This window comes from Capricornis sumatraensis, chromosome 5 (genome assembly GCF_032405125.1).
Source record: "Capricornis sumatraensis isolate serow.1 chromosome 5, serow.2, whole genome shotgun sequence".
Classification (NCBI taxonomy): domain Eukaryota; kingdom Metazoa; phylum Chordata; class Mammalia; order Artiodactyla; family Bovidae; genus Capricornis; species Capricornis sumatraensis.
The window spans coordinates 112,002,603-112,029,781 of NC_091073.1; the positions used below are offsets into that span (position 1 = coordinate 112,002,603).

A 27,179-nucleotide genomic window follows, 5' to 3' on the forward strand; every position below is an offset into this window, starting at 1 on the left:
GGGAAGGCTCAGACTGTAAAGAATTACATAAATTTATAAATGAAAGTAAGAAAGGATTGTATGAATTTATAAGTGAGAGTACATATAAAAGTGTCTGGTATCCTGGAAACACTTCAAAGTAATTATTGACTAGTACCCTTTTCAAGATTATGTTGAGATGGGAGGGAGTTTCAAAAGGGAGGGGGTTTATGTATACATATGGTTCATTCATGTTGAGGTTTGATAGAATACAGCAAAATTTTGTAAAGCAATTATCCTTCAATAAAAAATAAACACATTTAAAAAAGGCTCTGCTGAGACTTTCTCACACCAATCTTTAAAGGTAGAGAAAACCTGAAATACAACCAACTTATAAGCAACCAACTATATTTCAGCCTTTCAGAAACCAGTATCTTACCCTAACTGTTAATGGATAAAGGGTAGTTTCTCAACAGTCAAACTCACTTGAGAAGTATAATACTAAGGTGAACAAAATTAAAATTTTGGCAGACTTACTTAAAATGATACTGTGCATGGTGAATTTTCAAGAGGGACCTACAGAATGTCAAATTTCACAAATTCTTATGATCACAAATGTCTTTTTTTATACTAAGTATTGTGTGGCACTTCATGTGAATCTTTTTTATATCAAGTATCTAAAAGCAGCATTAGACACCTGAGTCATACAAACTTTCATGAGAATCTACTATTTGCTGGTATCCTAGAATGAATGACAGAATTCAGGCTGCAGGAGATCACATATTAATAGGATAAGGAATTATGATAAAAATTAAAATTATGATAAAATTATTTCAATCAGGTTCTGCAAGGAAAAAACAAAGGAAAGAATACACAACAGCTGCAGGTGGGGAACCTGGGGGAGAACTGATGAGAAGGGGGTTCCATGAGCCTAATGAATGAGGAGAGAGAAACGGTCACAGAGACCCCAGAGATGGCAGAGTTAGAGAAGCAGCAGGCTGGCCTGGCCCTGCAGTCACCGCTGAGGCACTGGAGAGGGCTCAGAAATTTACAGAGCTTCCCTGGTGGCTCAGACAGTAAAGAATCTGCCTGCAACGCTGCGTTCAATCCCTGGGTGGGGAAGATCCCTGGAGGAGGGTATGAAAATCCACTGCAGTATGCCGGCCTGGAAAATTCCAGGGACAGAAGAGCCTGGTGGGCTACAGTCCAGGGGATCACAAAGAGAAATTTAAAGGGCATAGGCTCCCCCTTTTTAAATGCCTTAAACATGTTAAACAAATTAAAACAAAACAGGCTTTGAAAATTAAAGACAATCTGAAAGGACTACGATTGAGGCAAGCACAAGAATGAAGGTGTATTCCTGAAACAGATTCACATAAAGTCCCTTGCCTGTCTCATCATTCCCTTCCTGAGATGCTAATAAGCAGAAGCCAACCAGTTGTAAGAATATAAAGTGAAGAACCTGTCACTCAGTTGACAGGAAATTGCCTGTCTATAATTCCCTTAACAAAGCCCTTATAGCTCAGCATATGTTAATTAGTTTTCAAGCTTAAGCCTAAGAAATTACTGTACTCAGGGGATATGTGTATGTGTGTGTGTGAGAGAGAGAGAGAGAGTTATCCACTTAAAAAAGTACATCGATAAATGGAATTGAGCTTTATATATTTATACAATTTTCTCCATCTGGCGTTGAGTCAAACTTGCTAATGTTTTAAATTTCTCCTAATTCAACTTGCCTTTTCTCTAAATTTATTAATTTTAGACTGCCCTGGTGGCTCAGATGATAAAGAATCTGCCTGCAATGCAGGAGGAGGTTCGATCCCTGGGTCAGAAAGATCCCCAGTATTACCATGTATAAAATATTCTGACATCTGGCTGGGCAGAAGTGGGTAGGAGACACAGCTACAGGAGAAAATAATAAGATACATGACATTAGGCAGAGCAATGCAGATGTTTTTCACCGAAGATTAAAAGCATCTGTCCAGATTCTGTTAAATTTAAACAAAATTGAACCCAAGGCATTGTCAAACTCAAAAGTATGTTATCATTGATTTTGATTATGAAGCAAATTAACGTTCATAAATTATATACTTATGGAAAAGAAATGATTAGAAATCCCTTTAAAACCAATGTTGCTAAGTATAGCTATTCAAAAGCTCTTAAGTAAACAATTATGCAAAGTAAAACAAAATACTACCACTTTATATTAACCTATTCTTTCAGCATTTTGAGAGCTCCTCCACATGTGTAACATTCAGTTCATCACTTCATTCGCTCAGGCGTATCTGACTCTTTGTGACCCCATGGACTGCAGCACACAGGGCCTCCCTGTCCATCACCAACTCACGGAGCTTACTCAAACTCCTGTTGATCGAGCTGGTGATGTCACTCAACAATCTCATCCTCTGTCGTCCCTTCAATCTTTCCCAGCATCAGGGTCTTTTCTAATGAGTCAGTTCTTCACATCAGGCGGCCAAAGTATTGGCACTTCAGCATCAGTCCTTCCAGTGAATATTCAGGACTAATTTCCTTTAGGATGGACTGGTTGGAACTGCCTGCAGTCCAAGGGACTCTCAAGAGTCTTCTCCAACACCACAGTTCAAAAGCATTAATTCTTTGGCACTTAGCTTTCTCTATAGTTCAACTCTCACATCCATACATGACTACTGGAAGAACCATAGCTTTGACTAGACGGACCTTTGTTGGCAAAGTAATGTCTCTGCTTTTTAAAATGCTATTTAGGTTGGTCATAGCTTTTCTTCCAAGAAGCAAGCATCTTTTAATTTCATGGCTGCAGTCACCATCTGCAGTGATTTTGCAGTCCCAAAAAATAAAGTCTCTCACTGTTTCCATTGTTTCCCCAACCATTCGCCATGAAGAAATTGAACCAGATGCCATGATCTTAGTTTTCTGAAGATCTTAGTTGAGTTTTAAACCAACTTTTTCACTCTCCTCTTTCACTTTCATCAAAAGACTCTTTAGTTCTTCTTCGCTTTCTGCCATCAGGGTGTGTCATCTGCATATCTAAGGTTATTGATACTTCTGCCAGCAATCTTGATTCCAGCTTGTGCTTCATCCAGCCCAGAGTTTCTCGTGATGTACTCTGCCATTAGTTAAATAAGCAGGGTGACAATATACAGCCTTGACAGACTCCTTTTCCTATTTGGAACCAGTCTGTTGTTTCATGTCCAGTTCTAACTGTTGCTTCCTAACCTGCATATAGATTTCTCAAGAGGCAGGTCAGGTGGTCTGGTATTCCCATCTCTTTCAGAATTTCCCACAGATTTTCGTAATCCACACAGTCAACGGCTTTGGCATAGTCAATAAAGCAAAAGTAGATGGTGTTCTGGAATTCTTTTGCTTTTTCGATGATCCAATGGATGTTGGCAATTTGATCTCTGGTTCCTCTGCCTCTTCTCAATTCAGCTTGAATATCTGGGAGTTCACAGTTCATGTACTGTTGAGGCCTGGCTTAGAGAATTTTGAGCATTACCTTGCTAGCGTGTGAGATGAGTGCAACTGTGTGGTAGTTTGAGCATTCTTTGGCATTGCCTTTCTTTGAAATTGGAATAAAAACTGACCTTTTCCAGCCCTGTGGCCACTGCTGAGTTTTCCAAATTTGCTGGCATATTGAGTGCACAAATCTTTTAGGATCTGAAACAGCTCTACTGGAACTCTATCACCTCCACTAGCTTTGTTTGTAGTGATGCTTCCTAAGGCCCACTTGACTTCACATTCCAGGATGCCTGTCTCTAGGTGAATGACCACAGCATCGTGATTATCTGAGTCATGAAGATCTTTTTTGTACAGTTCTGTGTATCCTTGCCACCTCTTCTTAATATCTTCTGCTTCTGTTAGGTCCCTACCATTTCTGTCCTTTATTGAGCCCATCTTTGCATGAAATGTTCCCTTGGTATCTCTAATTTTTGAAGCGATCTCTAGTCTTTCCCATTCTATTATTTTCCTCTATTTCTTTGCACTGATTACTGAGGAAGGCTGTACATTGTCACCTGCTTATTTAGCACATGAAGAGTACATTATGTGAAATGCCAGGCTGTATGAATTATAAGTTGGAATCAAGATTACTGGGAGAAATACCAACAACCTCAGATATGCAAAAAAAATATCTCCTTGCAGTCCTTTGGACAGCAAAGAGAACAAACCAGTCAACTCTAAATGAAATCAACCCTGAATATTCATTGGCAGAACTGATGCTGAAGCGGAACCTTCAATACTTTGGCTATGTGATGCAAAGAGTCAACTCATCCGAAAAAATCCTGATGCTGGGAAAAACTGAAGGCAGGAGGAGAAGGGGACAACAGAGGATGAGATGGTCAGATGTCATCACCAATTCAATGGACATGAGTTTGAGCAAGGGAATGGTACAGGACAGGGAAGCCTGGCATGCTGCAGGCCAGGGGATTACAAAGAGTCGGAGATGACTAAGCAAATGAACAACAGATATGCAGATGATACCACTTTAATGGCTGAAAGTGAAGAGGAACTAAAGAGCCTCTTGATGAGGATGAAAGAGGAGACTGAAAAAGCTGGCTTAAAACTCAACATTCAAAAAATGAAAACCATGGCATCTGGTCCCATCACTTCATGACAAATAGATGGGGAAAAAGTAGAAACAGTGACAGATTTTATTTTCTTGGGCTCCAAAATCACTGTGGATGGTGACCGCAGCCATCAAATTAAAAGACACTTGCTCCTGGAAGAAAAGTTATGACAAACCCAGACAGCATACTGAAAAGCAGAGACAGTACTTTGCTGAGAAAGGTCCATATAGTCAAAGCTACAGTTTTTCTGTAAGTCATGTACCGACATGAGAGTTGGATCAAAAGAAGTCTGAGCACCAAAGAATTGACACTTTTGAACTGTGATGCTAGAGAAGACTCTTGACACTCCCTTGGGCAGCAAGGAGACTAAACCAGTCAAAATATTCATTGGAAGGACTGATGCTAAAGCCAAAGCTCCAATACTTTGGCCACCTGATACGAAGAGCCAGCTCACTGGAAAAGACCCTGATGCCGGCAAAGATTGAGAGCAGGAGGAGAAGGGGACGACAAGGACGACATGGTTGGATGGCATCACCAACTTGATGAATATGAGCGTGAACAAACTCTAGGAGGCTGTGAAGGACAGGGAAGCCTGGTGTGCTGAAGTTCATGGGGTTGCAAAGAGTCTAACGTGAGTTCGCAACTAAAGGACAAAAACAACTTAATGACCTATTGGTCTGTTTGGCCACTCTTTGTCTAGCCCAACTACTGCAGTTCCCCTCTTGCCGCTCCAGGGTTGGGGGTGAAGGACACTGACATGATGGAAATGTGAAGGGAAAGCGTCGGGTTCTCACACTGACTATCATTGCATTGCTGCCATTCTTTCCTGCAGACGTTAATTACCTTGTGCAAGAAACAACAATCCTGTCCAACAGACCAAATATGTAGTCTGTTGAAAAGTAGTGCTAGGAACTGAATCCTAGTTTTCACAAAATTCTTTTCATTAAAAAAAAAGGACACTCATCCAAAAGCTGCTGCTGCTGCTGCTGCTAAGTCACTTCAGTCGTGTCCGACTCTGTGCAACCCCATAGACAGCAGCCCACCAGGCTCCCTCGTCCCTGGGATTCTCCAGGCAAGAACAGTGGAGTGGGTTGCCATTTCCTTCTCCAATGCGTGAAAATGAAGTCGCTCAGTCATGTCCGACCCTCAGCGACCCCGTGGACTGCAGCCTTCCATGGGATTTTCCAGGCAAGAGTACTGGAGTGGGGTGTCATTGCCTTCTCCACATCCAAAAGCTAGCTGTCTCTATCATTTTCCTAGTCTTTAAAGTTTTTTGAGCCTGAGCTTCCACATCATAAAATTTGGCTAAATAACACAGTTCAATGTCTATTACATTTTAAACTATTTTACATTTTTATCATTATATTTATAACATATTATTATCTTCTATCCTACACATCTACATTTACGGAAAAACAATTTATTCTGTGACCCTTTAAGACATTAAATACTGCAACAAGTGCCTAACATTCTAAGTATAAGGAAGCATGCTTTAAAATCCCATTCCTATACCCGGTAAAGACCCCAAAGACTATACAACAATGAAAGAGTATCAGAAGTTACATGAGATATTACAGTTTCTTCAAAAGGTCTCAGGAAACTGAAACACATGAGGGCATGATTGATGGAATAATTAAAAAGACTGAAGTAGGTGATTTTAGCCTTGAATCAAGGAAACACTGACTGACTCAGAAAGTGAAAGATATAAAGTAAAATAAAATATCAAGGGGAAAATCTGTAAGAGACATTCCTCATTCTGAGTTCATATTAGTGAATCAGGCAGAGAAGAACTAAGACAAATGGGCAAAGGGGGAAACACAAAGATGTCACAGCGGAGAGGAGCATAAAGATGGCGGAGGAATAGGACGGGAAGACCACTCTCTCCCTCACTAATTCCTCAAAAGAACATTTCAACGCTGAGCAAACTCCACAAAACAACCTCTGTAGGCTGGCAGAGGACAGCAGGCAACCAGAAAAGCAGACCATTGTCTTCAAAAACAGGTAGGGAAAAATATAAACGACGAAAAAGGAGACAAAGGAGGTGGGGAGGGAACTCCGTCCCGGGAAGGGAAGCCCGTCCCGGGAAGGGAAGCCCGTCCCGGGAAGGGAATTTTAAGAAGAGAGGTTTCCAAACACCAGGAAACACTCTCCCTGCCGAGTCTGTGGCGAGTCTTGGAAACCCAGAGGGCAACATAACAGGAAGGAAAAATAAAGAAATAATTAAAACCAAGAGATTACAAGCCCAACAGTAACTCCCCCAGCGGAAAAGCAGCACAGACGCCTGCATCCGCCATTGGGAAGTGGGGGCAGGGCAGGGACGCGCGGGAGGCGCGGGCTGCAGTGCTTTGTAAGAATCGGGCAGGAACGCCCCACGCGCAACCAGAACGATCTAACTTGCGCTAGCAATCCAGACTGTGGGATAGCTACCGCACGAAAAGCTCGAACATAAGACGCCGCCAGGACCGAGCACAGAACAAAGGACGGAACGGAAAAAGCCGGCTGCAGACCATCCCCCGCCGGGGACAGGCAGCCAGAGCCGTAAGGACTGGAAAGGGGCAATTGCAGACCCGGAGAGACTTTACTTACCTAACTGCAAGCGGGCTTCTTTGCTAAGACTTCTGGGGGTGCTGGACAGTCACAATCTGCCTCACGGGGGACGCCAGCGGTCCACCCAGAAAGTTGAGCAGCAGCGACAGAAAAGGTGACAAGCCGCGGCGATCACGCTCGCCAAACTCCTGAGCTACTCGGCCCTGGGAAGGGCACAAAGCGCAGTCCCAGCCGAATCTGTGCCTCTGAGGGCTGCCTGAGCGCCAAACATGAGCGGCTTGGACCGGGAAGTGCACGCAGCCTAGGGCCGGCCCCAGACGGTTCCCGGCTGTGCATCGTAGAGCCGGAGCAGTTTGTGCGCCGCGAGAAGGGACAGGTCAAGCGGGGCTGTGACACTGAGAGCACACGACAGCGCTATTAGTTTGCGGCATTCCCCCTCCCCACAGCGCGACTGAACTAGTGAGCCTGAAAAACCAGCAAACGGAAGAAGTTAAACAGAGGGAACCACCTTGGAAGTGATCCCACACGGCCCAAAACATCAGAGAAGAGCCAGATATATTTTTACTATTTTAAAAATCATTCCTTTTTTTTTTTTTTTTTTTTTCTTTCTTTTTTTTTTTTTCTCTTTTTTTTTCCTAACCTTTTTTTTTTAATTGTTAAATCTTCTATTTCTCCTCTAATTTTTATTACTATAACCTATTATTACTATTTTAAAAAAAAAAAAAAGACTTTTTTTTTTTTCTTTTTTAAGGCAAACACCATATATAGCCTTTGGATGGTTGTTGGTGGGGTTTTTGTTTGTTTGTTTGTTTTGTTTTTTTTTGTTTGCTTGTTTTTTTTTTAATAATTCTTGGTTTTGTTTTTGTTTTTTTTTTTTCTTTCTTTCTTTCCTGCGTTTTCCTTCTGCTTCTTTTCTTTAATATTGTATTTTTGAAAATCCAACCTCTACTCTAGATTTTTAACCTTTGCTCTTAGGTTTTTGTTGTCAATTATGTTCATTTAAAAACCCAAACTTCACGACCCAAGTTTACCTGAGAGCGAGATTACTGGCTTGACCACTCTCTTCTCCTATAGACTCTCCTTTTTCTCCACCAGGTGGCCTCTGTCTCTTTTCTCCCCCATCTCTTCTCTATCCAACTCTGTGAATCTCTGTGTGTTCCAGACAGTGGAGAACACCTAAGGAACTGGTTACTGGCAGGATTTGTCTCTCTCCTTCTCATTCCTCTCTCTTATCCTCCTGGTCACCTCTGTCTACTTCCTCCCTCTCCTCTTCCCTGTATAACTCCGTAAATACCTGAGCGGGCCAGACTATAGAGCGCACATAAGGAAGTGACTACTGCCTAGCTTGCTCTCTCCTCTTTTGATCTCACCGCATCTCATTCCAGTTACCTCTAACTACCCCCTCCATCTTCTCTTCTCCTTGTAACTCAGTGAACCTCTCTGAGTGTCCCTCAATGTGGAGAAACTTTTCATCTTTAACCTAGATGTTTTATCATCGGTGCTGTATAGATGGAGAAGTCTAGAGGCTACTGTAAAAACTGAAGACCAGAAGCAGGAGGCTTAAATACAAAACCTGAAAACATTAGAGAACTCTTGAATTCAGGGAACATTAAGCAATAGGAGCTCATCAAATGCCTTCATACTTACACTGAAACCAAGCTCCACCCAAGGGCCAACAAGTTCCAAAACAAGACATATCACTCAAATTCTTCAGCAACACAGGAACACTCCCCTGAGCTTGAATATACAGGCAGCTCAAAATTATTCCAAAACCTTTGATGTCTCATAACCCATCACTGGTCACTCCACTGCACTCCAGAGAGAAGAAACCCAGCTCCACCCACCGGAACTCCAGGATAAGCCTCCCTAACCAGGAAACCTTGACAAGCCACTGATAGAACCCCACCCACAGTGAGGAAGCTCCATAATAAAGAGAACTCCACAAATCACCAGAATATAAAAAGACCACCCCAAACGCAGCAATATAACCAAGATGAAGAGACAGAGGAATACTCAGCAGGTAAAGGAACAGGAGAGTTGCCCACCAAACCAAACAAAAGAGGAAGAAGTAGGGAATCTACCTGAGAAGGAATTCCGAATATTGATAGTGAAAATGATCCAAAATCTTGAAATCAAAATGGAATCACAGATAAATAGCCTAGAGACAAGGATTGAGAAGATGCAAGAAAGGTTTAACAAGGACCTAGAAGAAATAAAAAAGAGTCAAAATATAATGAATAATGCAATAAATGAGATCAGAAACACTCTGGAGGCAACAAATAGTAGAATAACAGAGGCAGAAGATAGGATTAGTGAAATAGAAGATAGAATGGTAGAAATAAATGAATCAGAGAGGAAACAAGAAATACGAATTAAAAGAAACGAGGACAATCTCAGAGACCTCCAGGACAATATGAAACGCTCCAACATTCGAATTATAGGAGTCCCAGAAGAAGAAGACAGAAAGAAAGATCATGAGAAAATCCTTGAGGAGATAATAGTTGAAAACTTCCCTAAAATGGGGAAGGAAATAATCACCCAAGTCCAAGAAACACAGAGAGTTCCAAATAGGATAAACCCAAGGCGAAACACCCCAAGACACATATTAATTAAATTAACAAAGGTCAAACACAAAGAACAAATATTAAAAGCAGCAAGGGAAAAACAACAAATAACACACAAGGGGATTCCCATAAGGATAACAGCTGATCTTTCAATAGAAACTCTTCAGGCCAGGAGGGAATGGCAAGACATACTTAAAGTGATGAAAGACAATAACCTACAGCCCAGATTACTGTACCCAGCAAGGATCTCATTCAAATACGAAGGAGAAATCAAAAGCTTTACAGACAAGCAAAAGCTGAGAGAATTCAGCACCACCAAACCAGCTCTCCAACAAATTCTAAAGGATATTCTCTAGACAGGAAACCGAAAAGGGTGTATAAACCCGAACCCAAAACAATAAAGTAAATGGTAACGGGATCATACTTATCAATATTTACCTTAAACGTAAATGGGTTGAACACCCCAACCAAAAGGCAGAGACTGGCCGAATGGATACAAAAACAAGACCCCTCTATATGTTGCTTACAAGAGACCCACCTCAAAACAAGGGACACATATAGACTGAAAGTGAAGGGCTGGAATAAGATATACCACGCAAATAGAGACCAAAAGAAAGCAGGAGTGGCAATACTCATATCTGATAAAATAGACTTTAAAACAAAGGCTGTGAAAAGAGACAAAGAAGGCCACTACATAATGATCAAAGGATCAATCCAAGAAGAAGATATAACAATTATAAATATATATGCACCCAATATAGGAGCACCGCAATATGTAAGACAAATGCTAACTAGTATGAAAGGGGAAATCAACAATAACACAATAATAGTGGGAGACTTTAATACCCCACTCACACCTATGGTCAGATCAACTAAACAGAAAATTAACAAAGAAACGCAAACTTTAAATGATACATTAGATCAATTAGACCTAATTGATATCTATAGGACATTTCACCCCAAAACAATGAATTTCACCTTTTTTTCAAGTGCTCATGGAACCTTCTCCAGGATAGATCACATCCTGGGCCATAAATCTAAACTTGATAAATTTAAAAAAATCGAAATCATTCCAAGCATCTTTTCTGACCATAATGCATTAAGATTAGATCTCAATTACAGGAGAAAAACTACTAAAAATTCCAACATATGGAGGTTGAACAACACACTTCTGAATAACCAACAAATCACAGAAGAAATCAAAAAAGAAATCAAAATATGCATAGAAACTAATGAAAATGAAAACACAACAACCCAAAACCTGTGGGACACTATAAAAGCAGTGCTAAGAGGAAAGTTCATAGCAATACAGGCATACCTCAAGAAACAAGAAAAAAGTCAAATAAATAACCTAACTCTACAACTAAAGCAACTAGAAAAGGAAGAATTGGAGAACCCCAGAGTTAGTAGAAGGAAAGAAATCTTAAAAATTAGGGCAGAAATAAATGCTAAAGAAACAAAAGAGACCATAGCAAAAATCAACAAGGCCAAAAGCTGGTTCTTTGAAAGGATAAATAAAATTGACAAACCACTAGCCAGACTCATCAAGAAGCAAAGAGAGAAAAATCAAATCAATAAAATTAGAAATGAAAATGGAGAGATCACAACAGACGACACAGAAATACAAAAGATCATAAGAGACTACTATCAGCAGTTGTATGCCAATAAAATGGACAATGTGGAAGAAATGGACAAATTCTTAGAAAAGTACAATTTTCCAAAACTGAACCAGGAAGAAATAGAAAATCTTAACAGACCCATCACCAGCACGGAAATTGAAACTGTAATCAGAAATCTTCCAGCAAACAAAAGCCCAGGTCCAGACGGCTTCACAGCTGAATTCTACCAAAAATTTCGAGAAGAGCTAACACCTATCCTACTCAAACTCTTCCAGAAAATTGCAGAGGAAGGTAAACTTCCAAACTCATTCTATGAGGCCACCATCACCCTAATACCAAAACCTGACAAAGATGTCACAAAAAAAGAAAACTACAGGCCAATATCACTGATGAACATAGATGCAAAAATCCTCAACAAAATTCTAGCAATCAGAATCCAACAACATATTAAAAAGATCATACACCATGACCAAGTGGGCTTTATCCCAGGGATGCAAGGATTCTTCAATATCCGCAAATCAATCAATGTAATTCACCACATTAACAAATTGAAAAATAAAAACCATATGATTATCTCAATAGATGCAGAGAAGGCCTTTGACAAAATTCAACACCCATTTATGATAAAAACTCTCCAGAAAGCAGGAATAGAAGGAACATACCTCAACATAATAAAAGCTATATATGACAAACCCACAGCAAACATTATCCTTAATGGTGAAAAATTGAAAGCATTTCCCCTAAAGTCAGGAACAAGACAAGGGTGTCCACTTTCACCGCTACTATTCAACATAGTTCTGGAAGTTTTGGCCACAGCAATCAGAGCAGAAAAAGAAATAAAAGGAATCCAAATTGGAAAAGAAGAAGTAAAACTCTCACTGTTTGCAGATGACATGATCCTCTACATGGAAAACCCTAAAGACTCCACCAGAAAATTACTAGAGCTCATCAATGAATATAGTAAAGTTGCAGGATATAAAATCAACACACAGAAATCCCTTGCATTCCTATACACTAATAATGAGAAAGTAGAAAAAGAAATTAAGGAAACAATTCCATTCACCATTGCAACAAAAAGAATAAAATACTTAGGAATATATCTACCCAAAGAAACTAAAGACCTATATATAGAAAACTATAAAACACTGATGAAAGAAATCAAAGAGGACACTAATAGATGGAGAAATATACCATGTTCATGGATTGGAAGAATCAATATAGTGAAAATGAGTATACTACCCAAAGCAATTTACAAATTCAACGCAATCCCTATCAAGCTACCAGCCATATTTTTCACAGAACTAGAACAAATAATTTCAAGATTTGTATGGAAATACAAAAAACCTCGAATAGCCAAAGCAATCTTGAGAAAGAAGAATGGAACTGGAGGAATCAACTTGCCTGACTTCAGGCTCTACTACAAAGCCACAGTCATCAAAACAGTATGGTACTGGCACAAAGACAGACATATAGATCAATGGAACAAAATAGAAAGCCCAGAGATAAATCCACACACATATGGACACCTTATCTTTGACAAAGGAGGCAAGAATATACAATGGAGTAAAGACAATCTCTTTAACAAGTGGTGCTGGGAAAACTGGTCAACCACCTGTAAAAGAATGAAACTAGATCACTTTCTAACACCGCACACAAAAATAAACTCAAAATGGATTAAAGATCTAAATGTAAGACCAGAAACTATAAAACTCCTAGAGGAGAATATAGGCAAAACACTCTCAGACATAAATCACAGCAGGATCCTCTATGATCCACCTCCCAGAATTCTGGAAATAAAAGCAAAAATAAACAAATGGGATCTAATTAAAATTAAAAGCTTCTGCACAACAAAGGAAACTATAAGCAAGGTGAAAAGACAACCTTCTGAATGGGAGAAAATAATAGCAAATGAAGCAACTGACAAACAACTAATCTCAAAAATATACAAGCAACTTATGCAGCTCAATTCCAGAAAAATAAACGACCCAATCAAAAAATGGGCCAAAGAACTAAATAGACATTTCTCCAAAGAAGACATACGGATGGCTAACAAACACATGAAAAGATGCTCAACATCACTCATTATCAGAGAAATGCAAATCAAAACCACAATGAGGTACCACTTCACACCAGTCAGAATGGCTGCAATCCAAAAATCTGCAAGCAACAAATGCTGGAGAGGGTGTGGAGAAAAGGGAACCCTCCTACACTGTTGGTGGGAATGCAAACTAGTACAGCCACTATGGAGAACAGTGTGGAGATTCCTTAAAAAATTGCAAATAGAACTACCTTATGACCCAGCAATCCCACTGCTGGGTATACACACCGAGGAAACCAGAATTGAAAGAGACACATGTACCCCAATGTTCATCGCAGCACTGTTTATAATAGCCAGGACATGGAAACAACCTAGATGTCCATCAGCAGATGAATGGATAAGGAAGCTTTGGTACATATACACGATGGAGTATTACTCAGCCATTAAAAAGAATTCATTTGAATCAGTTCTGATGAGATGGATGAAACTGGAACCGATTATACAGAGTGAAGTAAGCCAGAAAGAAAAACACCAATACAGTATACTAACACATATATATGGAATTTAGAAAGATGGCAATGACGACCCTGTATGCAAGACAGGAAAAAAGACACAGCTGTGTATAACGGACTTTTGGACTCAGAGAGAGAGGGAGAGGGCGGGATGATTTGGGAGAATGGCATTCTATCATGTATACTATCATGTAAGAATTGAATCGCCAGTCTATGTCTGACGCAGGATACAGCATGATTGGGGCTGGTGCATGGGGATCACCCACAGAGATGTTATGGGGAGGGAGGTGGGAGGGGGTTTCATGTTTGGGAACACATGTAAGAATTAAAGATTTAAAAAAAAAAAATAAATAAATAAATTAGATTGCTGTAAAAAAAAAAAAAAAAAAAAAAAAAAAAGATGTCACAGCTATCTGAAAAGGAGGCTTTATGGAATAAATTAAGAATGGCATACCATATGCCTCGGGAAGTGGATGGCAATCAGTTGGTCAACTACAACCATATCATATCTATATGTTTAATATTAAAACTATCAGCATAGAAAAACACATGGACAGTGACAAGTCACACTGCTACTTATTTGAAATTTCAGGTTATGCTTTGGCATGGATCCAGTGGTACACCATGGCTTCACTAAAATCTAGTTTTCAAACTGCTGCACATTAACAAGAGGCATAAATTGTACATCCTAGCTCTTATCCCATGGACCATATGGAATTAAGTGGTGGATCAGAGCTTGCTCCCCATCTTGACCAAAACCCACAGGAATAAATAATTTAAGGGTTATATACATAAAGAGTAGTGGTTAAGTGGTTGGGATGTTACCTAACTTGAAAAAGGTTATGCATATAAAGATCTAATCAAAGAAAATATGCTAATGCTTATGTTTTCCTCTTCCTTCTTACATAAAAGTCAAAGTTTGTGACCCCATGGACTGGAGCCCACCAGGCTCCTCTCTCCCTGGAATTCTCCAGGGAAGAATACTGAAGTGGGGTGCCATGCCCTTCTCCAGGGGATCTTCCAGACCATGAGATCCAACCGAGGTCTCCTGCATTGCAGACAGATTCTTTACCATCTGAGGCATCAGGTTATATATTACTAATTAAAGACCAAGAATGCACTGTGATGATGTGAAAATATTTTTCTCATTGCCTAACAATCCAGCTTTATCACTACTAAGTCAGATGGTTTGTTAGCCCCTCTCCACATAGCTATCAATGATCCTTGCCTACTGATATTGACGCCCTTATGCAGCCTTTTTGCAGACTTACCAGGGTTAATCTGTATGACTAACAACATCTGGGAGAAGAGACAGGAAGATGATATATCACTGATGAAATCAAGTTATAAAAAAGACCACAATTTCTGTTTCGGCAAGCTCTCTTGCATGTATGTTTTCTTTTCCCTTCCTCTTTTCCTGGTAAGCCGTCTGCCATGATGCGAGCAGCCTACTGGCAAGGAGCTGACACCTCCAACCAAGACCCAGTGAGCAATAATGGACAGTAAAACCAACAAGCAGAGCAATGCGGAAACAATTTCTGTAGCCCCCAGGGAGGCTTGAGAGGCCTGAAAAACCAGGCTGTGCTATAACTTCATGAGAAACCTTGAACCAGAACCACCCTGTTATTAGATAATTGACTCTCATATGTCTTACCAAGGGACCCTGTGAGAGAAACACCATTTGCTGTTTTTTTTTTTTAAACTGGAGATAATTGCTTAACAATGTTGTGTTGGCTTCTGCCATACAACTGATGTGAGTCAGCTGTAAGTATACATATGTCCACTCCTTCTTTAGCTCCCCCCCGACCCTATCCCACCCCTCCAGGCCATCACAGAGCACAAGGCACCAGCTCCCTGAGCTCTACATCAGTTGCCCATCAGCTGCCTGTTTTACATAGGGTAACAAACATGTTTCAATGCTACTCTCTCAATTCATCCTACCCTCTCCTTCCCCTCGCCATGTCCAAAGTCTGTTCTCTATGTCAGCATCTCTATTTCTGCCCTGCAAATAGGTTCATCAGTACCATTTTTCTAGATTCCAAATATATGTGTTATGAATAATATACAGTATTTGCTTTTCTCTTTTTGACGCTCTTCACTCTGTGTAATAGGCTCTAGGTTCATCCACCTCACTAGAACTGACTCAAATGCGTTCCTTTTTATGGCTAATTATTTGCTGTTTTAAGCTGCTAAATTTTAGGACAATTTATTACGTAGTAATAACTAGTGAATACAAATGGCAAGAACTGGGATATACTCTGTCTAGAAGCTGACAAACCAACCACTTGATATTTTAGTGTGTTCAGAAGTTTATCATGCAAACCAATTTTAAAGTCAAATGAATCAGTGCTGGCTACGAATCTGCTTCATGCTTTAAACAAAAATTTAGCATTTTAAATTTCTTCCTTATTTTACTTTCCACAATAAAGCCTCAGTTTTACCTTCGTTGACGATCCAGACAAGGTACAAAAAAAGAAAATGTGTATGAAAGTGGAAATAACCTCCTTTCACTTGTAACAAAGCAAGTGTTTCAGTTGGAGATAATGGCTTACATGAATTCTGTGTAACACTGCATTAACTTGTTGTCATTACCATTATTATTAAACATAGCCAAACATTCACCATGTGCTCTACAGGGCACATGAGCTTCTACAAGACGTCTCTAGAACCCTGTAGGAACACACCCAAAGAATTCAAAAGCAATGGATTCTCATCTATACATGAAGGAAAAAACAAAACAAAGCAAAACAAAACTTGATTATACTCCATCAACTTACACGTATGCAATGTAGGAATTAGAAGGTGCAGTTAATCTTCCTTTTCGAACTAAACCTCAACAAACATAAATGACTTTTGGAGATTAAAATCAAAAGTGATCCAGGAAATGCAAGAGAAATTCATCTGAAGGTATTAACTCAAAATTTTCCTTTACCCCTGAGCCATTCAAAAACTAAAAATCCTGGCTTCCCAGTCTTTCCAGCTATGTCCTTATCCTCTGCAATAACTATCAGACTGACACGTGCAGTTCTGGCAAGCCTGCAGCATAAGAGTGGGTGGCTGGCCGGGCGGGGGGAGCAGAGGGGAGGGGAGAAACGGAAGGAGAGAGAGAGAGAAAGAACAGACACATCTGGCCAGATTTTCAACTGGTTTCTGAGTCTGCTTGTCCCTGCCTCTCCTGCTGTTTCTTCTGCTCCTGAAGATATGATTAATGTCTATGAATTGGCAAAACTCTGGTTTGTAAGCAAGGCTGAGGGCTTTCCATCCCAACGAGGCTGAGGTATGGAGTTAATGAGAAGTGAGACTGTGGGGAATGAACAGAAACATGGCAATGTTAAAGTAATTGAGCATGAATATCAAACACTGACTTGGGAACAGTCTTCATTTGCTGATGGGAAGTCTGATCAGCTGCTGGGAAGTCTGATCAGCTGCTGGGTAGATGGCGTGGGTGCACAGATCTGCATTCATTGCTGGCCTCAGAATTTCCATCACACCAGCCCACACCTTATAACCTTGGTACCTTGCTTCCTCACCTAGATTCCTACTTCCCTTTTCTTCTCTTTCTTTTGTTCTTTTTCCCTTCCCTGCCTCACTCTCTTGCTCCTCCTTTACTTCCATCCTACAAATGCTTTCTTTTTTCTTGTTTCTGAATTTCTCTCATCTATCCTCAAGCCTCACAAAGAATTTAAAGCTTCTCTCAATAATTGCTTTTTCTTTATAATATGCATAATTTACTAATGCCAGTTCAGAATAACACAGATGATGGTACTGTGGCTAGAAGAATTGCTGATGCTATAATTTTCATTTTAAAAACCTTGCATTGTCCTCTAAAGCCAGTGAGAGCTTGAATTCTTAATTAGCATAAGACATTACTCTGTCTTCTATCATCCTCAAATAGTTTGCTTGTATGTTCTTAAGTGGCAAAGATCTTTGGAAGATCTGCACAACAGTGACAAAATGAACACCTTGATAAGCTCTACATTATTACTAATTTCAAGTTTTAATGAAGTGTTATTCAGAAGAGTAATAATAGTTTTAAGAAAACTAAATATTAAAAAAAAAAAAACCCTTTGGTTCTAAAATTCTGTGGTTGTTGCTGTGTAGTTGCTAAGATGTGCCTGACTCTTTTGCAACCCCATGGAATTTCCCAGCCAAGGATACTGGAGAGGGTTGCCATTTCCTCCTCCAGGGGATCTTCCTGACCCAGGGATCGAACCCAAGTCTCTTATGTCTCCAGCTTTGGCATGTGGATTCTTTACCACTGAGCCACCAGGGAAGTCCTCTAAAATTCTAGGAATGCACCATAAGGCATTTTTACAAAAAATTTTTTTTCACTAACAATACAAATGGACAAAATTTAAATGTACATCAGTTGGAAACTGTTTAAGTAAAATACAGTACCATTCATTAAATGAAATTTAAAATGATGTGTGAAAAATACATAACTAATGAAGATGTAGACAACACAGTATACTTTTAATGAATCAAAAGCTATAAATTCATTTAATATATACATGCTTAGAAGACTAAGCATTAATGCTTATCTGATGGCCACAGACTTTCTAAGATTGCGCTTCTACTTGTCACTTTCTAAATTTCCATTTGAACCTGTAGGACAACTGCTAGAAAGACTTCCGAAGTAACAAAGTAACTAAGAAAAATGAGTTTCTCAATCCCTACACATACAGTAAGGAAAACAGAGGGGAAAAAAAAAAAAGGGGGGAAGCAATCACATAAGACCTTAAATATAAAAGTGCTAATGGTTTACCTTAATAGCGTAGTATTCTCTAACTTCAGGCCTAATAGAATCAAAGTCTCCACTGATGAATTCAGGCAGAAAGCTGAAAGAAAGAGTTCCAAGTAAGTCAATTATTTAAGACTATTTAGTAGCTAACCTTTAAAATTATGATTATAAGAACCAGAGAGAGACCTACGGTACTCAAAAGGAAAAAGAAACAGTCTGTTTTCAGAGTGAATGGGATGTTATATCTTATGCATTTAATTTTCACTTAGAAAAGACTGAGGGGAATTCCAGGTATTCAAATAATGTGTCAATTTAGTCTCACTATCAGTCAATATTTATCTTGCTTAAAAAAAACTGATGAAGATTAAAGAAGATTACTGCTTTAACAAAAGCTCCCAGTTCAAAACCCTAGCACAGGGACTCTCAGTCTTTGCATAGTACTTTCTACAAATAGACAACTGTGACATTTTACCTTCACATCAGTTCAAAACTTTCAACAGGTTTTAACAGAACAAATGATAATGAGGATGAGGCATTTTTGTAGCACATAAGTGAGTTCAAAAACATTTTCCAAATAGCCTACTGACATATTTCTAGAAATAGGAGTCTTCTAGTTTTGTCTGCAATACCACAAAGATCACGGTTACTAAATAGAATGAGAGGATTCTCCAAATGGATGTTTCTAATTCTATTACAATTATCTTTTTTCTCTTCCCTACCATTTTCAGAACTCCTTTAGGAAAACCTCCCTTACTGTATCTACATAAGCCATCCTTTCCTATTATAAGACATCTGTATGACCTGGTAGAATTTCTTCCCACTAAAAATACCTAACTGTGGAGAAATAAAACATCCCTGGACTTCTCAGTACTTCTGCCAAATGCCCTAGCTTCTGAGCTTCCAATGTATATATGAGATAAAGAAGAGACTGCTTGCTTTCATGTCTTCCAGAAATATTCTGCTCTTCACATACTAACCATAAAAACTAGATCCAGCTTTTTACCCCATTAATTGCTTTGATTCAAAATCCTAATGTAACTTATGTTATGTCTTCTCAAGATGGCCAAATTATTATAGAAAGAAAAGGTCCCTAGACACTGAATATTACTGCTGGCTGTTATAAGTCCAAAGAGGTAAAGCCCAGAATGTAGAGACATCCCTAGGTCTAGAGACATCCCAGGAGACATCCCATGTCACAAAAGACAAGACACAGGGAGAATCTTCCTGCTGGAGAGATTTCACTGATATAAAAGTGGGCTGGGGTTAAGGTTCAGGCCCATAAAATGTCCCCAGGGAGCCTTTCAAGAAGGGAGAAGCACCGCTGCCACCACCCCACTTAACAGTTGAGGGAAAATCTCATTTTCTCGTCTTTCAGGTATGAATATGCGGCTATTCATACAGGACCACCGATCTGTAGCTGCATGAGTCAAGGGTTTATAAAAACTAGAGAACAGTACTCTGACTCAGAATACCTCGTGTACACATTCAGGATAATACTCATAAAGAGGAGTACTTAAAAACCCATCACTGACCTTGTTCTTTTGTAAGATGATTTTAAGTTCTTAACCCAATTGATGTGCTGCAGTCCATGGGGTCGCAAAGAGTTACCAACGACCTAGTGACTGAACAGCCACCACCCAACTGTAACTGTTAATTCTTAGGCCAACTCTGCCTATGTTGGACCAACTCTTCTTTGAGCTATTCATCTTCTTAGGGCTAAATAGTTGAGAGGAAGTCCTTCCATAGAGTTCTGTACCACATACACTGCACAGATTTGTCTTTTCATTAAAAATTAATACTTACTTATTAAAATTTTCAATCAATTGATTTCAGAAATGTTCACTGAACATCAAACCATGTGCAGAAGCAATAGTTCACTCAGAATAAGGTAAAATTGGGAAGTAAAATACCTAGGTTTTTAAATTACCTTGCCTGGTTTGAACATTTTCCAAAAAACTTTTCTTCTCTAAATGTCCCTACATTAGTTATTTATGATTTTCAATTTCATTTTATACCTGTTTAGATAACACCCCTCCTGATATCTTACTTAGGACTAAAAAAATAGACCATTAGTTTGTATCACTTCTTTCTCCTGTTGCAAAATTTCATTCATTTTCAAAGTTTCTTCCAAATGCGTCCAACCTACCACCATTTAACTATAAAAGCGTCAGTCACGTACAACTCTTTGCAACCCAATGGACCACAGACCACCTGGCTCCTCTGTCCATGGAATTCTCCAGGCAAGAATACTAGAGTGGTTTTAAGCCAACTTTTTGCTCCCCACAGACTATACATCCATGTAATGCTCCAGGCCAGAATACTGGAGTGGGGAGCCTTTCCCTTCTCCAGGGGATCTTCCCAACCCAGGGATCAAACCCAGGTCTCCCACGTTGCAGGCGGATTCTTTCCCAGCTAAGACACAAAGCATCCCATTTTATTCTTAGCCATGTAAGTGATGAAATTCTATAGGGAAAAATGACACTGACTTTAACTTCATCAGAGAAAGTAATCCCAGGATGGCCCCTGTGTTAAAGTCATCAGACATGAGTTATTTAATGTAAGTCATTTCAGTTCAGTCACTCAGTCGTGTCCGACTCTGTGCAACACCACAGACCACAGCACGCCAGGCCTCCCTGTTCATCACCAACTCCCCGAGTTTACTCAAACTCATGTCTACTGAGTTGGTGATATGCTGGGTATAAAGTCCACCCTTTCTAAAAAAATAAAATTATTCTTTTTGACAAAAAAGAAAAAAGAATACTAGAGTGGGTAGCCATTCCCTTCTCCATGGGATCTTGCCAACCCAGGAATCAAACCCGCATCTCCTGCACTGCACGTGGATTCTTTACCATTTGAGCCACCAAGAAAGCCCCCATTCAACCATACACAAATTAAAACACATATGGACCACAGACTATTCATACTTCCTATGGTCTGAATGTCTATGTCCCCCTCCAATTAACATGTTGAAACCCTAACATCTAAATGATGTTCTTGAGAAGTGATTAGTTTAAAATGGTGGCGCTCTCATGAATATATGAGTGCCCTTAGAAGAGAACGGAGGAGGCAATGGCACCTCACTCCAGTACTCTTGCCTGGAAAATCCCATGGACGGAGGAGCCTGCTAGGCTGCAGTCCATGGGGTCGCTAACAGTCAGACACGACTGAGCGTCTTCACTTTCACTTTTCACGTTCATGCATTGGAGAAGGAAATGGCAACCTACTCCAGTGTTCTTGCCTGGAGAATCCCAGGGACAGGGGAGCCTGGTAGGCTGCCGTCTATGGGGCCGCACAGAGTCGGACACGACTGAAGCCACTTAGCAGTAGAAGAGAAACCCCAGAAAGCTCTCTTCCCCTTCCCATCATCTGAGGACACAGTGAGCAGACAGCCCTCTATAAGGCAGGGAGCAGACCTCCCCATGCAATGACTCTGCTGGCACTCTGAACTTGAACTTCCCACCCTCCAGAAGTGGGAGAAGCGGTTGTTATTTATAAGCCATCTAGTCTATGGCATTCTGTTAGAGCAACTTAAAAGTATCGAGATATTGCTGGAAAGAATAAAAGGAGTCAGCCCTCCAATACCACCACTGTCCTCTTAAAGAACTGAAATCTAAAAAGTCAAGTGAATTTGGCCAATACTTCACCATGTAGAGAAGCCATTTAATCTTAGGACTCTGGTTCTGTGCAGTCCAAATCATGCAACTTTCTAATAAGGCTGACTACATCCCTCTACAAAGTTTAGCTCCTCGGATATCTAGAATCAATTTGACAGTTTCCAAATACTATATGTTTTGACAGTAAATAAAAATGAAAAATAAAGGCTAATAAATGTAGTCAGCTGAACATCTATCCAAAGGAAAGCAATCATGCAAATTCACTTATATAATCTTGCAAAATATTAACAGGAAAGCAAAATTAAATAGATAAAAATTAAGTTCAGTAAACTTTTAATGTAATTTTCTCCAGTGTAACACAGATGCTTTAAAAAATGAACAAGGATGCATATTTCTAAGATGACTCATGGCAAAAGTACACCTGGTTTATATACTGATATGGCTAAAACAATGATAACTTATTCTGATATAATATAGTAGTTTTTGAAACTTCCTGAAATGTGCCTTCATACATTGCAACTAAAAACCCATGTAACACTGTCTGAGGCACCTGTGGCCAAGCACCTGGGTATCCTGAAGAGGTACTTATTGCGGATGACACTTCACAGATGTAAAGGAACTGTACTGTGATATAAAAGACAGTGAACACAAAAGATAATTTTCAGAACTATTTGGGGACTGACTTCAGAGAGCAAGTAAGTGATGAATGGCAAATGGGTTTGTGTCGTGCTACGTACAGCACTCAAGCGGACCTCTCCTTGGTATCCTCAAATCTACCAGCACTGACTCATAGTATTAGGATCCACCCCATGTAATAACTGGGAGGAGGTTGCTACATGACGAAAACATACCTAGTCATGGTGTGTTAGAATACAACTGTCTTTCAGAAAACTTTTTCTGATACCAGTAAAGAAGGCTATCCCTCTACAGAGGCTTCTCTGCTCCCTTTCTATAGCAATGAATCTCTTACTTTCCATTTCATTACAAGCAGTTTCTGTAAATGTCTTTTAGCTTCTACTAGACTAAGCTCTTGGGGCAGGAGCTCTCTAATTGATCTTGGTATTGCTCAAAGCACCAAGTACATAGATGCTGATAATAAGATCATAATGTGAGAAGGCAAAGGAGGAGAAGCAGGGGGGTTGGGGGATGAAAAGAGGAAGTAGGAGAGAAAAGCAGAAAAAGGAGGAGGGCTAGGGGAAAGGTGGCAGGGGCAAAACCAGGAATGCAAAGAATTAGGGGAATAGAGGGAAGAAGTGGAGAAGGAGAGGTGGGAAGAAAATGGTAAAAAGGGAAGAGAAAGGCCAGAAGAGGAACAAAAAGGAAAGAGAACAGTGGAAAACCACCAGGGAAGACTTTCAACATAAACTTACTAGGATGTTCGCTCCCTAATTCTTAGCTTGTCCACAATATTTAACTTTTCTGAGCTTCATTTCACCTTATGTAAAATGAGGATAATTCAGAGTGCTTGTGAGGATTAAGAGTTAATATATGTAAAGCACTTAGAAAATGCCTGGCACACAGTAAGCAGGATTTAAGCCATTCAGTTAAAATAAAATTTACTACTAGAGAAGCTAACTCACTTGCTCAAGGTTAGAAGGCTAGTAAGAGCTAGAACCAAATTTCACACCCAGGCGGCACCATCTTTATTCTCTAACAGCCATGTCTACAGCCTTCCAGACACATGCATTTACGAAATGGAATAAAAGTTTCTTATGGAGAAAGTTCTCTACATAACTGCCTTATCCTCCTGCTGACTTTATTAATCAGTGTTAATTTGGCCAACCTGTACATATGATAGAAGTAGCACTGCAACAGAAGAAGGATTTGTGCTCCTTGCTATGAAAGGATAGGATCTTGATGAAAGAAATACATTAGGAGGAGAAATTTCGAAAATAGTGTTGAAAAAGAAGAGGGCTCCAGATACAAGAAAAAAAATGGTACCCCATCTAAAGACACAGGAATTGATCATTCAAAGATCTGAGCTAATGTTCTCTGCAAAACTGCCTAACTTAATGGCAAAGAAAAAAACCCAAGGGTGATCTAAAGAACAGTAAGTCAAACGGTACCACGTTTTGACTGTGTTTATAGATGCCATCAGTTCAACTGTTTTATTAAGTCTCTAATAATAGCATGAAAAATATTTAAATATGGATGGTCCCTGACTTACAATGGTTCAACTTAAGACTTTTTGACTTTACAGTGGTGTGACAGCAACAAGCATTTTGTAGAAATGAGACCTCAAGTTTTGAATTTTAATCTCTTCCCAAGCTAGTGATATGAAGTACAATACATACTCTCTCAAAGAAGCTGGGCGGAGCCCAGGCAGCCACAAGATCACAAAGGTAAGCAACCGACACAATCAAATCCATCCTGTTTTTCACTTTCAGTACAGGACTTAATAAATTACGAGAGACATTCAACATTTTATAATAAAATAAATGTTGTATTAGATGATTTTGCCCAACTCTAGGTTAATATAAGTGTTCTCCTCCTTTCTGAATTGAAGGATTACCTTGCCTGGCAAAGGAAAAACTTCCTTGCTATACTTCCATTAGAATATGCAATTTTACTTCTCCCCAAATGCTGGCCCTTATTTGAAATCTGTCCTACTTGTACATCCAACCGGAGCTGCATGGTAATGAAGTAGCAGGGTGAGTGCCCAGTTATTCCATAACATAAGCTATCAATCCCTAGGCATGCTCTACTTATGCTTCTAGGTTTGTGACTTATTTTAATGAATAGAGAAGCGGTAAAGAGAGGCACAATTACAAAATCATATGAGACTTCTTAAAAGTACATTTCATTCTGGGCAGTAAACACACAAACAAATGAATATTCAACTCTGTAACTGAGCACTCTAACTCAAAATATACAATGTAAATTTGATGGATCAGCCCGTGACAGGAGAATTAACCTCTCACTGTAACCACTTGAAGAATCAGAAAAAAAACATGTGAAACAATGGTATTCAGACAGTGGAAACCAGGCAGCTCAGGCCCGTGACTGCTGAAAAATGGGAAACAAATAAGATGAGCCCTCTTATTCCTCAGCCTTCTTCCTGGAGGCAGTTTCTAGCTTAGGACACAATGAGGGGAAACTCAGAGACCTGCAGCCTAACTAGAGCCCAAGATTAGTTTTAAGGAAAGCTGAAGAGCTAGAAAAGGTAGAAAATGGAACCATAGGGAGAAAGATAACTCCAGAAAGCTTCATTCCTGGTGAAAATGCTATGAGGTCTCTTGAAATGACAATAAATGATTTTATCAACTAAGTTTATCAACATAAACTTAGTTGATAAAGTAGTGGAAGAGTTTGAGAGGACTGACTCCAATTTTGCAAGATGCTCTCAGTCCGTTTAGTCACTCAGTCGTGTCCAACTCTTTGCGACTCCATGGACCACAGCATGCCAGGCTTCCCTGCCCATCACCAACTCCTGGAGCTTGCTCAAACTCACGTCTATTGAGTCAGTGATGCCATCCAACCATCTCATCCTCTGTTAACCCCTTCTCCTCCTGCCCTCAATCGTTCCAAGCATCAGGGTCTTTTCCAATGAGTCAGTTCTTAGCATCAGGTGGCCAAAGTATTGGAGTTTCAGCTTCAGCGTCAGTCCTTCCAATGAATATTCAGGACTGATTTCCTTTAGGATGGACTGGTTGGATCGCCTTGCAGTCCAAGGGACTCTTGAGAGTCTTCTCCAACACCACAGTTCAAAAGCGTCAATTCTTCGACACTCAGCTTTCTTTATAGTCCAACTCTCATATCTACACATGACTATTGGAAAAACCATAGCTTTCCCTAGATGGACTTTTGTCGGCGAAGTAATGTCTCTGCTTTTTAATATGCTGTCTAGGTTGGTCATAGCTTTTCTTCGAAGCAGCAAGTGTCTTTTAATTTCATGGCTGCAGTCACCATTTGCAGTGATTCTGGAGCCCCCAAAAATAGTCTCTCACTGTTTCCATTGTTACCCCATCTATTTAAGAGCATCTATAAGCAAGATCCTCTACTGTGGGTAAGACGCTGTCAAACAGCATTGTATGCTACGAAGAAATTGTTCAAGAAAGGAAGAGTCCACTGATGTGTCAAACTTCAGGTTATTTCATTTTAGGAAATGGCCACAGCCATGCCAATCTGCAGCAACCACCATGCTCACCAATCAACAGTCATCGTCACTGAGGCAAGACCCCTCCACAAGCAAAAAGACTGAGTCACTGTTGGCTTAGACGATGGCCAGCAATTCTTGGCAAAAAATAAAAAAATTATTTACAGTATATATATTGTATTTTAGGAGCTTCACTGGTGGCTCAGTGATAAAGAATCTGCCTACAATGCCGGAGACCCAAGTTCAATCCATGGATTGGGAAAATCCCCTGGAGTAGGGAATGGCTACCCACTCCAGTATTCTTGCCTGGAGAATTCCATGGACAGAGGAGTCTGGTGGGCTACAGTCCGTGGGGTCACAAAGAGTCAGACATGACTGAGCGACCAACACACACACATTGTATTTTAAGACATAATGCCATTGTACACTTAACAGACTACATATAGTAACTACATACAGGCTACACACGTAACTTTCACATGCACTGGGAAATCAAGAAATCCATGCACCTTGCTTTGTTACAGTATTTGCTCCATTGTAATGGTCTGGAACCTAAATTATGTATCTCTGAGGTATGCCTGTGTTTATAGTAGGTATGTACATTCTTTCTCAACTGCACATGAAATATTCTTCACAATGGACCATATTCTAGGCCACGGTCCAACATTTTTTTTTTTTTTTCCTTAAGGACCCTGTCAGCATTTTAGCTTCTGTGGGCTCTAATGTCTGTGTCGCAACTATTTAACTCTGTCATGATCAAGAAAGTGGCTGTAGAAAATAGGAAAACAGTAGTATGGCACTGCCATGTTCCAATAAAGTGTCACTTACAGATGTCTGGCCTGTAGCCTATGGTTTGCCAACTCCTGTTCTGGGCCGAAAGTAAGACTCAAGAGATTTAACAGGATTGAAATCGTACAAAGTATATTCC

The 27,179-nt window shown here is 39.9% G+C and overlaps 1 protein-coding gene across 1 annotated transcript in view; it reads right to left on the reverse strand.

Moving 5' to 3' along the window:
* The window catches only part of TPK1 (thiamin pyrophosphokinase 1), a 395,099-nt gene that overhangs the window by 195,358 nt on the left and 172,562 nt on the right, over positions 1-27,179 (reverse strand). The window contains exon 5 of the mRNA XM_068973117.1: positions 18,566-18,638. Within this exon, the coding sequence (XP_068829218.1) occupies positions 18,566-18,638 (73 nt within the window). The remainder of the gene's footprint in view (positions 1-18,565; positions 18,639-27,179) is intronic.